At 42.6% G+C, this 14,388-nt stretch overlaps 1 protein-coding gene across 1 annotated transcript; it reads right to left on the bottom strand.

Moving 5' to 3' along the window:
- Window positions 1-3,260: 3,260 nt before the first annotated feature.
- Window positions 3,261-12,571, bottom strand: LOC150055033 (cytochrome P450 2E1). The gene is made up of 9 exons (XM_090344964.1): window positions 12,362-12,571; window positions 11,338-11,497; window positions 10,030-10,179; window positions 9,525-9,685; window positions 8,932-9,108; window positions 7,749-7,890; window positions 5,894-6,081; window positions 5,081-5,222; window positions 3,261-4,169 (listed from the first exon to the last, which is right to left on the bottom strand). Exons 1-9 carry the CDS (start codon window positions 12,536-12,538, stop codon window positions 3,985-3,987), a joined length of 1,482 nt encoding a protein of 493 aa, XP_090201090.1. The 5' UTR covers window positions 12,539-12,571; the 3' UTR covers window positions 3,261-3,984.
- Between the last annotated feature and the right edge of the window lie 1,817 nt (window positions 12,572-14,388).

Raw genomic sequence — 14,388 nt, 5'->3', positions numbered from 1 at the left:
TTTTCTATGTATGTGGTACCAAGGAATTGATCCCGGGTCTTTGTGCATGCTAGGCAAGCACTCTACCACGAGGCCAAACTCCCAGCCCCCATATGTGGATTTTTTTAAGAAACATGATAGTAGAGATTGGAACTATTAAGGAAGTTATATTTCTAATGTTTATGACTGGTGGAAAGGGGGATGGTAAATAAGTCTGGTAAATGGGAGGGGGTGAATATGATTAATATAGTTGGTATACATCTATGAAATTTTCACAATGGAATTCATTGTTTTCTACAATTAAAGGATGCCAAGAAAATGTCACTAATAATGTACAAGGTAAGACAGTGTGAATAGATTTTTGTGGTGTATGTTTATAAAAACGAACCTTTAAAATGTACATGAGGTATATGAAGAAAAACTATACCATGAAATGAAACAAAAAAACTATCCACTTACAGGTTTTAGCCAGCACTTCATAAGTAAAGGGACAGTTAACTAGCAAATTTACAAAGATGTACAGATTCAGTAGTAATCATCGAACCGAACTTTAAAAGCAAAAAATATTACTACATACTAGAATAGCAAAAACAATGTTAATAGAAGCAAAAACAATAAAAAAAAAACCAGTCTAACAAAGGCTGGCAAAAAAGTCAGTGATTTAGAATTGGGACACACTAGTGGTGACAGCGTCCACTGACGGGGCCACTTTGAAAATGAATGGCTAGTATCTACTCAGGTTGGCTATGTAGATCAGTAATTCCACTGGTTTTACCAGTTCCCATGGTGATTATTATATATAATAATCACACATCAGTAATGCTAATGAAAAGAGGGAAATTTGGTAATAAAGTGGGCTTGTCTTGGGGATAGAAGCCCTTGAATACTGTCCAAAGAGCTGAAGTCACTGCAGCATTTTTGTTGTTGGTGGTGGTGGCTGAGGGACTTAAACTCTGGGCTTGAGTATTGTCCCTGAGCTCTTCAACTCAAGGTTACCGCCCTACTCCTTGAACCACAGTGCCACTTCCAGTTTTCTGGTGGTTAAGTGAAGATAAGAAGAGTCTCATGGACTTTTGTACCTGGGCTGTCTTTGAACCAGGATCCTCAGATCAGCCTCCTGAGTAGCTAGGATTTCAGGCATGAGCCACCGCACCCAGCAGGAATATTCTTAATGGCTAGAATAATACTTTAAATGAGTGAATCTTCTGAGCATCAGAACAGAGAATATGAGGGAGCTGCCTGTTTTGGACATCTTCTATGGGTAGATAACTTTAGTGCAGCAAAGCATGGCATTCTTGTTTTGCTTAGCCCTCTGAGCTCTCGATTATGCCCTTCCTCTTCAAAGGAAGACACTGAGCCTACTTTGGCATGCCTTGATGCTTTGGTCTTTCCTACTAGACACTGCTGCTAGTAATACAGAACCAGAAGGAATCAAGGTCTGGCCTGCTGGGAGGGTCTAGTGGCCAGGGACCAGTAAATACATGTCATATAGGGTATCTACAGGTTTGTAGCAGGGAGAGGAGAGAATAATCAAAGACTACCCTGTGAATTCTCCTAAATGGCCAGGAAGAACATTGGTAGCAATGAAATTCTGGAACCACAGCCTTGGTTACTCCTATTTGTTACCTACAAGTGAAGCCTGACACAGAGTACAGAATAGAAACAGGATTAGAATGTATGTGCTGAGAGATGAGTCAACACACCATTCCAGTTCTGTATTCCAAGCTACTCATACAACTAGTACTTAGAAGATGCTTCAGTGAGTTAAACAGGGACCCTCAAAAGCTCCCACTCCCAACTCTAGCGTTTCCCCATCACCCTTTAGAACTTTGCTACTTATAATCTATGAAGTTGAAGGTTCCCTGACCCAAAGTAAATTAAAATACATTCGTATACACACTCTTCTGAAAGAAGTCTTGTGCTGTGGAGATGCAATAAAGACAAATACATGGAGTGACTGTCCCTTCAGTCTGCTGAGAAATTTACCTGTTAGCTTTGAGCTTCAGTAGTACCCTCAAGAGAATGAGCTGGAAGGTGTGGTCTGCAGAACAGTGTCTCCCCCCAAAATGCCCATAACCTACTCCCAAGAACCTATTAATATGTTGCTTTGAATATGTAAATTCAGGAACTTAAGATCAGGAGATCACCTTGAATTATCAAGGTGGCTCACTCTTCTAGGTGTTAAAAGATCAATCCTCATACTAATATGCCTCATTACCAAAATTGTTTGAAAGGTTTTCTGTTCTTGTGATCAATGTTTTTTAAGCATGGAGATTCTGATAAGTTCTGTTTTCATCTAAATCTTAAGTTTTGCCTTATATTCTAGTTGACATTGCCTGGTTTTTTTTTAAAGCATTGACCATGTGGTTCTGTGTTCCATCCATGCTAGACATCTACAGTCCAATTATATGGACATTCCTCTTTACCTGTGATACTCCAAATTAAAAATTTTTTGCCTTGTGCCCAGGGTTTGTCTTCCTGTGTCATTCATATCAACTAGTCCTGCCACCTTGTCAGCTTTTTGCCTGGTCTCACCTTTTCCCTGATCTCGCTCTTTTCAAGTTTCTCTTTAACAGGATAACAGCCCTCACTTGGGACACTAACTGGGAGCACATCAAGGCCTTCTGATTACTACAACTAAAGGCTTCACTTACAATGCCCTGCCCTGCCCTGCCCTGCCCGGTACAGACCTGGGCCCTGAAGACCCTAGTCTCAGTAACTCCTTGATGCCCCATATCAGCAAGAAGTAGCCAGAAAAGACCATGACGCCTTTCAACTTTTTATGCTCCTTCAGGCTTTCGAATGATGGGAATCTGCTTTGTTTGCATAACTCCATGTTGCTCCTCTCTTACCAAATTCTTTCTATGTATCCGAAGATGGAATATGAAGGATTGTCCCCCACACACCTCCTGTTCTCCCAGGTGCATACAGATACGAGGCAAGCCACTAAAGATAAGTGTGGACTCCCTGAGTGGAGTAAGGCAATCTATCTAAGTCTGGCTGTAAACATTGCATTAGGGGCCCAACCTCAAAGCCCCTCATCTATTTTAACTTTTTCATTAACCTCTGCTCCTGCTCAAACCTCAGAAAAACCCATCTCTTGTCCCAGCTCTTTCACACAGTCTCCAAGCCCCTGGGAAGGCTGCATCACTCATTGCTATGTCTCAATAAATAGTCCTTACCTGTGGAAGACTGAGTCTAGTCTGTTTCCTTCCTTTCTCCCCCATTTTCCTAACAAAGTGTATTTGCTGGCTGCTGGTCTTTGAGACAGAAGTCCGCCATGTAATCACCGTCATTTTAATAAAATCTCCATGATTCAACTTGCTTGTTTTCTCATCTTGCAACACTATATGTGCTACCCAACAGGGTCAGGATTCTTATTACCAACAATTCTTCCATTTCACATTAGCATTTATTCATTCTACTTTTTACATTGTTTCATGTGAGGGAACTACAGGGTAGAATTATTTTTTCAAATTACACAGTCATACATTAAGAATTAAGGGATCATTGCAAGTGGTTGTATTGAGTTTTCATGTATATTTTACCTTAGGATGTAGGAGACAGTATTAGTCACAGTGAAGCCAAAGGAATACCTTCTGCATTCTAAGGCAAAATGACTGGCTTTTGACAAGGCGAACTAATTCTACCCAAACCATATTACTTTTCCCCTTGCAACCTAGAATGTCCCTATTTCCTTTTTGTTAAATTTTTGTAGAAATTGACTGTGATGAATGGAATATTCCTCCTTTTCAGAAAACTGAGCTTAACTTACAGTGACAGGTTCTTAACTACCTGATTCTAGGAGTTCAACACAGCCTCGAGTATATTCATAATTCAGTTTAAGGACATCTACTTTGGATTTTGTATCACTGTTTGTGGAATGACTTTGGAAAGCATTTCCTTTGATCAAATTCATCCCCTTGCAGGTACCTGTCTTGACTAAGAACCATCTTCCTGACACTGTAGTCCAGACAGGTCGTCTCTGGGGCACATTTGTCACATTCATGATCGAGGAATAACACACAGTTTGTAGTGTGGTGGGATGCTGCCAAAGCCAATTGTAATAGGGCTAAGGTTGATATCCTTTGGGTCAACCAGAGACTTCAGATTAAAATGCTGCAGGATAGCAGACAAGAGCAGAAACAATTCCATGCGAGCCAGACCTTCTCCAACACAAACTCGCTTTCCTAGAAGTAACAATAATTGATGAGACAAGGAGAGACCCTCAAGAGGTTATTAACACTATTAATAGTAGGGCTTCGAGGGGAGAGCAGGAGGAGGTGGTAGGCAAACTACAACCTAAAGCAGATGACACCCTTCCAGCCCAACGAAAAGCAAAAGACATATTTACAAAACCCAAGAATATTAGTAACACTGACTTATTCAAAGAACAGTTTGTGTGCTGCAATAGTCATGCAGAACTCAGCTGCAAAAACTAGTATTAGAATAAATAAGTGCATATGTTATTGATAGATAAAATAAAAATAGTAAATCACAATAAATATTTGTCAGATCAATTAAAAAAAAACAAATAAACTAGTGTTAGATTGGGGAACTGGCTTCCAACCAGCGAAGAAGGAAACACCCAGTGCTTTCCCTAATTCCCCTCACGAGAGGAAATGAGATTAAAGTCTGTTCAAACGTCAGGTGTTTATCTATCAAGTTGGTTGTAGGTGCTTCCTTCAAGGGAACCCTAGTGAGGCATTGGGAAGGGAATAAAAGCCACAGAGTCATATCATAAAAGGTCTTGTTGCTTCCCAAAAAGAGACTGGATAACCAAAGACTACAGGATTGTTTTCTTTATTATTAATCCTTGTTTAAAATGATAAGGAATTAGAAAATTTGGTTTCGAAATATTCTTACTAAATCCAGTTTAACAATGAATGTAGAAAAAAATTCCAAAGCATCCCATTGAAAAATTATGTAATCTAACTTCTCCCAATCTGGAGGAACAGAACTAGCTCATGTGCTAAATACAAACAGAGACATGACAGGACTGGGTGTGGTCCATGTCTGGGATGATAGCAAAACATACAAGGAGCAGAAATGAGCAATGGAGGATATGATCCAGGGAGTACTACTCTGGGACCCTACTTACCTGCAGAAAATGGCTTAAAATAGTCGCTGTATTTGAACTTCCCATTTTCATTCAAAAAGTGCTCTGGCTTAAATTTGTCTGGATCTGGAAATTCTTGGCTGTCATACAAAAGTGAGTCCAGAGTTGGAATTACAACAGTGCCCTAGAAAAAGTAGACACTTTGGTCAGTCAACTTCACAAACTACGGTCTTCTCCTGGAAGCTCCAACGAAAAAAAAAGATCATTTGGTTTTTATTATGCAGGATATTAACTATCTAGTTAGAAAAGTTGTTTGGCTAAGGACTAGATGGAAAACAACAAAGGGTCAAGTCTAAGCGAAAGAAAGGCCCTCAGCTGAGAGTGTAGCCTAGAGGAAGAGTGCTTGCCTAGCATGCACAAAGCCCGAGGTTCAAGCTAGAAGTGGTGCTGTGGCTCAAGTGGTAGAGCTCTAGCCTTGAGAAAGTCCATGGACATTGCTCAGGCCCTGAGTTCAAGCCCCAGGACTGGCAAAAAATAGGCCCTAAACTTTTCACAGGATAAAAACCAGGTCATGGTTGTTGCTGATTTTGCCTCCTGGTGTTAGAATGTGCTACAAATTCTAAGCCTCATTTAAGGATGTACTCTTCTAGTATACCTGTTTCTCCAGTCAACAGATCAGGCAAGAACTTCCTTCAGGGCAGTGGCACTCTGATGGATGGAAATGCTGATGTGGACCCACCATCAGTCACCCAGCTAAAGAGAGAGAAGTCCTTGCATTCCTGTCTGGCCCTCATCAGTCAAAACGGGGAGCCCTTCATCAGGACAATGCTCACAGGAGGCATTCTCATGACTGACCTTGGGAATCCGGTATCCTCGGAACATGGTGTCCCGAGTTGCTTCATGGGGAAGGTTGGAGGGCACAAGATTAATGAATCTCTGAATCTCATGCACCACAGCATCCATGTAGGGCATCTCCAGCCTGTCTTTGACAGCAGGGATGCGAGTTGGCCCAATAACCCTGTCAATTTCTTCATGAAGTTTCTCTGCCAAGAGGAAGAGATTGATTTAAAGAGCCAATCCTGAGCAAAGCAAATTGTATGTCTACATGGGCATATCTAAATGAAATCCCTCAGTATAATTAATTAATGGTAATAAAAAGGTGGCAATAGATGAATAAGTAGTTGATTCTCTAGCCACCATCCTCCCCTGTGTTTAATCATTTGCCTACTCATGTTTCCATTCATCTACCTGACATCCACTCACTCATCCACATGCTCATCTACCAGCTCATCTATATATACCTATCCCTCTATCTATGCACCACTCATTCATCCACACATTTATCCAATCACCATCTCACCCATTCACCTAGCTTATGACGGGTCACACTTATGGTGTATCTTAAATTTGTTACCCCAGGTAGTTCACAATCTGGATAATTTCCCCACAAATGTCAACAAGACCTTGGTCTCACATTCTTGAAGGTGAGAGTAATCACAGTAATCAACCACAGTCATGCAACCACTTCTTTGAGGGAAATTGTTTCACATTGCACATTGGTTCTCAAGAACTGATGAACTGGATGAACATAGAACACTGAAGGATGGCCATTTGCCTGTCAGTCCCGGCAGTTCCTGTCAGCAGCAAGTATGTGCCTGGTGCAGTGCTCTGGATAGAGACTGCACCAAGGCTAACAAGTGACAGAACTGCAGATCCTTCACCCCAGGCTGCTGTTCCCCCTGCTGTCTCTTTGCTTGGAGGTTAGCACCAACAAGCTATCTACATTGACGTGCCCTCACATTGCTTCCACCTGGCCCAGGCATGACCCTCTGTACACCAAGCCCAGGCCTCCATGCTTGCACCACGCCTGCTCCAGACTTGAAGTCCTATCTGCCTGTGTGCAGTTGGGAAGCCAGTGGAAAAATGTGGCTCTGAGGAAGCTTTGGGTTGCTTCTCTCTAGGTTCCACCTTCAGACCCAGATGGAATAATATATTCCAAGACAACTCCAGCCTTGACCCAGCTATACCTAGGCCCAGGCTCCCTTGGAGGCAGTTGGAATGCTGTTATTGCTATCATAACTAGGTTATTTATTATGAAAAATACAGGCCTGTGGCCTCTCTCCTGTTCAGTGTTGAACTTCTCTTTTTTCCATATATTTTTATTGTGATTAATAGAAGGGTTACATCATATTCACCAGATAGAGGGTGCATTACTTCACATACATTGATACCCTTTCACATGTCTTGGGCCCCATTTCCCTCCCCCCACCCCCACCCCCATCTTGTTTTCCCCCCTTCCCTATTTGATTTCAAATAACCAAATAAGCATGTATACAATATATCAAGTTAACAAGGTGAAATACTGTAACAATATGAGATAGCCAAGGGACAGCAAAAGAGATGAGAGATAACATAGTACATTAAGGACAACAATCACTCGTTATACGGCTTTTGTTTCTATATCCTAGAGGTCCTTTCATTTAGCGTCATACTATATGAACTCTTTTTCGTAACCACAGGCTCTGGCGGAGCATGGGATAACCAGTGTTCAAAAGCAGCCCAGGGACATCTGCCTTTAAAGGAAGTAATACCATGATCCTGAGAATGTTAACAAACAGCCGTAGACTAACAACTGAGGTCTAAATGAATAAGGCTAGCCATGTGGAGATTCATCCTTGACACACAGGCTTCTGGCTTGTTATGTACATACCTTCAATCTCTGGGTATTTCATTAGTATCAGGAGACCGTATCTCAGAGTGGTACTAGTAGTTTCTGTCCCTGCAAAGAACAGGTCTGCCAAGGTCACAGCAATATTTTCCATTGTGTATATGGGCTCCTTGCTATGTTTTTCCTGTGAAGTGGGAAACAGGTACTGGTTGAAATGTCTCCTGGTGATGAAAAGTGATATCTTCTACTGTTCATCAGAGTAGAGCCAGAGGTGTAACAGGATCTTCTGGTTCCACTGGGGTTTGATCATCTCTGACTCACATCTCAGCAAACAGAGGCTGCCAGAAAATAATCTAGTGGAAGGACAGGGCTCCTCATCAAGGCCACAGAGCTGTCTCCATCAATAAAGCTAGGGCTGTCCTGGGGGCACTGAGTCAACTGGTCTCCTCTGCTAATGACCCTCCAGCTTCATGGGCTGGGACAAGACTTCTTTCAGGCTTGAGCAGGGAGGATTGAACTAACAACAGGAATTCTCTGCCCCAGAATCCAGCCAAGGGGGATCAGCAAAAATGTACATGTTGTAAGAAGTGTACTAGAGTCTTCACCAGTCTGAGCTGAAGCAGTCCTAGTGGGTTACAAAGACATAAAACTGGGGAAAACCAGAGCCTCATGAAGTTTAGCACTACTGGGGAATAAATGCCAGCCAGGATGCTGAGGTCTTCTGAAAGGGCTACAGCCCTATCAGGCCTGGAGGAAACTGAGGGAGCGATCTACCCCTCTCCATGCTTCCCATGAGTGGAGAGAAGAGTTCAGTGGTCATACTGAACCAAAACATGTCTTTATAAATCCAAGACATCAAAAAGACAACAAAAGCAGACCGTCTAGCTGGGCGTGATGGCTCACATCTACTCAGGAGGCTGAGATCTAAGACTCACGGTTCAAAGCCAGCCCAAGCACTAAAGACTGTGAGATTCTTATCTCCAAATAATCGCTAGAAAATGGGAAGTGAGGCCATGGCTCAAGGGATAGGGCAGTAGCCTTGAGTTAAAGAGATCGGGGACAACGCTCAGGCCCAGGGATAGGGTAGTAGCCTTGATCTGAAGAGCTCTGGGACACTACACAGGCCCGAGATCAAGACAGTCTAGATGCCAGCAAGTGGGTCATAGGCTCAATCTGAAAAGTGAATGTTCCCTATCACATTTACCCTTTAGTCTATGGCAGATACCTTCTCCATTTCCAAGAGCAGGCAGTCAGTCACATCCCTGAGGCAGTTGAAATCAACTGACTGAAGATGTTCCTTGGCTTCTTCCAGTGCGTACTGTTTTATCTCAGACACATTCTTAAGCACTTTTCTATGACTTCCAGGCAGGAAGCGTAGGTAGCCAGATAAATTGTTATAAAGCTAAAAAGAATAAGAATATGTTACTGTGTCATGATTTTATGTGCTGGGCTAGTAACCTTCAAACATAAATGCATGGCTGAGATCACCATACAATTTAGGATATTTTGTGCAACATCGTCTTTGTGGGGACAGGGTGGGAGAGTATCATTCTCCTAGGTGTTATATTTTCTGTGGTGAAAACATGCTCACTTGTGAATAGAAAAGCATGTCTAGGTTAGGAAAAAGATGCTTAGGGCTCCATAGATACCTCTTGAAAAGCTACTGAAGCTATCTAGTCAAACACTCAAACACTTTCTGACAGGCTCCTGTTCTTTGGTTTGTCTAGGCCTGTCTATCCCATATGACCTAAATTGTCCCTCTATTTCTAATATAAACTGTGCAGCCACAGAGTAATGAAAAAGGAGGCAAATAATTACCTGGATCCAAGGAGTGCTTAGCAAGTAGAAGTCTTCATTGAACAACCTCATGAGCCTATGAACCTTCTTGTCATTATAATCAAAACGTCTGTTGAACAGGATGTCTGCTATGACATTGCAGGGTGCACAACCAATGAGAAAAGTAGGGTCAAAGGGCTGGCCTGGAAAACAGATGAGATGTTAGCGTCCGTGTTGGGGTGAGGAGTGTGACAACACTAGCCATAGCCTATTCTAGCCGACAGCTCAGACTCCATTGAGTCCTTACAAGTTCCTTCTACACAGTCTTTATTTTTCAGTGTTATCTAAAGGACAGCAGTCACACTTGGTGGTCACTCTTACTCCGTTAGAAATGAGAACTGGTGCCAAGTCAAGAAAGCTGTACATGAGAATAAACATAACTCTCTCGTGAGGAAAGGCCAACTTCCAAACACTTACAGGTTGTTCAGTGACTCCTGGGGGCCTGTCCAAGAGCCCCCTCCCTGGTTGTCTGCCTGAGAATACTCACCCTGGGTCTTCCTGAGCTCCTCCACTAGGAAGCGAGCCTCTCTCTGGATACGTTCCTCGTTGCCCTGTTTCCCCATCCCGTAATCTCGAAGAATGCTCAGGGAAAAACGCCGGACATCCCTCCAGGTGTGAGAATTGTTGAAAATAACTCCTGAAATAAAAGAACCAACAAAATTCATTCCAATTGCCCAATTCTCAAAAAAACAAGGAGGATTGAGGAGTGACCTCATCATAGCCTTAGGGTACCAACTAGGATGTGTAAATATAGAACAAGTTCACAGGAAGGGAAGGGACATGCCACATTCAAACCCTCTTGGATGTCTTCATCATAGCAGCAGTTTATTTCCTCTGGTTTTACACTTGCCACTAATCTTTTCCATGCTAAATAAAAACATACACAGCCACATCCAGAAAGAACTAACCAGTTTTTGGCCTACTGACAAAATTCCCCCGCCTCTCTCTCTGTCTCTATCTGTTTCTCTCTCTGTCACTCTCTCTGTCTCTCTCTGTCTCTGTTTCTCTCTCTGTCTGTCTCTCTCTCTCTCTCTCTCTCTCTCTCTCTCTCTCTCTCTCTCTCTCTCTCTCTCTCTCTCTCTCTCTCTCTCTGTCATTACCTGACACTTCATGTTGCGCAGCACAACAGGATACCAGGCCAAAGAAAATTAGAAAAGGCAGAGATCGAGAGATAAGATATGAGAGAAGAGCATCCGTGGGTATCAGGGGTCCCAAGGTCCTCTGGCATTCGGGCCCTGATTTCCCACAAGCAAGCATCTTTACTTAAGTTCACACAGGGACGGTTACAGTGGATTCATGCAAAGAAAACCCCAAAGCATCCACACTATTATTACAATCAGAACTGAAAGAGTTTGTAAGAGACACCAGTTCCCTTGTTATCTTGAGACAGGACAGTGCAGCCCAGGGAAAGTCCAAGCACAGTGTCCACATATTTAGCCCAAGCCCAGGCCCAGCTGTCAAGTCAAGGAAAGGGGTAGGGTGGGGTGGCCATCTTCTCCCTAACCCTCTAACAGAGCTGCCTGCTTTAACCTTCCATAGCCAGCTCTCCATGTTCAAGTGCTGTCAGGGCAGGGTTCTGACCACTCAAGCCTTTTCCAGGTTTCACAGCTCACCTTCCGAGTTCCTTTCTGTTTCACTCATTAGGTAGTGCTCGACCAACTGAGCCAGGCCTCCAGCCCTCTTTCTGTCCTTCTAACTCCATACTGTCTCTATTATTGTTTGTGTAGGACTTGAGAGGGGCATGTCACTGTCTCTATGGGCTTATCCATACTTGCTGCCTGGGAAGTAGACTCACCTTTGTTCTTATACTCCTGGAATACAGGGATATCTCCTCGGCCAGCGAAGTCATTCTTGTGGTTCAGCAACACCTCCTTCACAGCCTTATAGCCATGCAGCACCACAACACGTCGAAAACCCAGATGCAGAGTGAAGACTGGCCCAAAGCGCTCTGCCAGCTGTGGGGATCCTCACACAGAGTGGTCAGGAAGTACAAAGTCAGCCTTCTCTAGACTGCCAGGCATTGCTACCACTACTGGCTACAGAGGGATCCCAGGAAAGGCCACCTGTCTAGCCTGATGTGGGGACACTCTCCATCGGAGGACACCCTGGACACCGAATCTGGGGACACTGGCCCCTCACATCTCTTCCCTGTGGCTATTTTGCCAACACTTGTGCTCATCACCCTACTGTTTGTTTCTGAAATCAAGGCAATGCACTGAAAGATGCTGCCAGCTGACCTAGAGTGTATAGTCCCACGGCCTGTACCCATTGTGTAGTGCTGAATGATGCCCCTAAAGCAAGCCTCAAATGCCAGGTCTGCTTGATGGCATGTTGGCTTCAGTCAAACTCACACAACATTCCCAGGACATAGGTGTGGACATTGTAATGAAACACCACAGTCCAGCACTGAACTGTTGTCTTTTCTTTGACATTTTATGGTTTGACACCAGCCAAGATGTAGCTGACTTTATATCACAAGTGGCCAGCTATCTCAGCATCCTACAGTCATCCCAACTCCATACATGGTCCCAGTGTGGCAAGGCCATTTCTGAGTGCCCCATGCCCGAGGTGTACCACTAGTTATTACGTTTGGACACTACTATTAATTCAGTCCATTTATAAGGCCATTTCTGGGTGCCCCATGCCCGAGGTATACCACTGGTCATTACTCTTGGACATTACTATTAATTCAGTCGATTCATAAGAGGTTGGTATTGGAAAAGGCAAAAAAAGAGGTTGATATTGGATACCAATTGACAACTCTTATATGAGATATAATCCCCAATGAATTGTCCCTAAAATACCAATATTTCTCTTACCTTGGTGAAGGATTTAGGAATATCCTTCAAATCCACATTGAAAAAATTCCCAACAATGGGAAGTGGGAAAGGCCCTGGGGGCAAGTTCCAGCTGTTGTATATCTGCTTCCAGACAGATATGAGCAAAAGGGTGGCAAGCCACACCAGCAGGGCAATGGTGATGCCAAGAGCAGCCATGATGCATCTGGACTCCCAGGCTGACTTGTATGGATGATCTAGAGGAAAAGCAAAGTTTTTATAATGCATTATTGAGAAGGAGGGTGATTCATCAACCAATGCCACCTTCTTTTCCCCTTGGCCCCAGATATTGGCTCATTGTTAGCTGCCCTTAGACAATACTTCAAAGTGCAATCCCTACAGTAGCTGCCTTTTAGAAGTTTCATCTAGTGATCTTGCAGTGATAAGACTGGGTTTGTCAATATTCTGGTTTGAAATTCCCTGGCTCATTTCCAGTAAACACATCAATCATTCACCATCCCACAGGCCTGGGGATGGTAGACTGTCCTTATCCTTGATATAGTGAGGACCTTCAGATTATGTTTCCATGGTTTTATTTGGGATAAGGTTCATGGAAAGCAACACTAGCCATGTACTGGTTATTCCAAGCAGGTTCCAGCTTAAGTGGTGCAAACATCACTTAACTTCTAATCAAGAGGATTATATAAGCAGCCCTAGTAACTTGGATCACCATGTGGAAATTATTGAGGAGGGAAAATTAATTTCTGATCCCTATTCCACTTTTCCAAATCAACTTAAAAATTCATTGAGAAAAATAGCAAAGAAAGAGTTGACTAATTTTTTAGAGTTAGTTTCTATTTAAAAAGGTACACAATTATTTGCCTTTTGCTGAATATGTGCATACACACACACACATACACACACACACACACACACATATATATATATGTATATATATATCTACATAGGAATGTTTGTGTGTGGACAAAGAGTGTGTATACTGAGGATAAACCAAGAACCTTGTACAGGGAAGTAACTTGTAAAGGTCATAATTTTGTAGAAAATTAGGTGGAAATTATTTTTCATTATTATTTTTTTCCTGAGTGTTACTGCCTCTGGAATGGAATCCTAGCTACTCAGGAGGCTGAGGTCTCAGAAATCAGCCCTGGTAGATAAATCTGTGAAACTCATACCTACAATTGATCAGAAACAAAGCGAGAAGTGGAGATGTACTTCAAGTGGTAGAGCAACGAGCCTTAATTGAAAAAATAGAAGAGAGAGAGGCCCTGAGTTCAAGCCCAGTACTAACACATGTGCTCTACCATGTGTGCTCTCTGTCTGTCTGTCTGTCTGTCTCTCTCTCTCTCTCTCTATCTATCTATATACATATATATTATATTTTGTTAAGCTCTTTATTGTATTTTTCTGTCAATAAATTAAGTTTGTATGCTTTTATACATCTTTGCATACATTATTTGCATGTATTATTTATAAACATTAGAATTTTTTACTTCATGCATTCAGCATGGGAACTTTACCTCTAAGTCACACCCCAGGTCCTTTCAGGTTTAGCTGTTTTGGGGATAGGGTGTCATGATTTATCCTTGCTGGCACAGACTGCAGTCCTCCTACTTATGCTCCCCCAAACAGCTAGAATGACAAGTGTATGTCACCACACCCAGATATTGACTTGGTTGAGATGGAGACTCACTAACTTTTTCCCCAGTTGTTTTTGAATTATGATCTTCCTGGTCTCTGCCTGCTGAGTAATCAGGGTTACTGGTGTAAGCCGCTATGACTCTCTAGAAAGTTATTCTTAATTGGAAGCTATAGGAATATTAAACTTCTGGGCATCTAGAAGGCTACAGAGTAAAAGCAGCAGGGTCAGGGTTGAAAATAGTTCAGAATAGTTGATTTGAGTACTCTCCTCTAGGAATATGTCCTTGCTTGGTATGGTAAAAGGAGGTTAGCCTTGGAAAGCTCTCTTATTTCTAATTTTTAAAAAAGATTCTAGAACAAAAAATTTGTTGAACCAGTATCTAATGTTCAATATGATTCCTCATTATAAA

The sequence above is a fragment of the Megascapheus bottae genome, chromosome 14 (assembly GCF_031878675.1).
Source record: "Megascapheus bottae isolate mThoBot1 chromosome 14, mThoBot2.hap1, whole genome shotgun sequence".
Taxonomy (NCBI): Eukaryota; Metazoa; Chordata; class Mammalia; order Rodentia; family Geomyidae; genus Megascapheus; species Megascapheus bottae.
The sequence above is the reverse complement of the archived record's forward strand: the minus strand, read 5'-3'. Positions and strand labels throughout refer to the sequence as shown.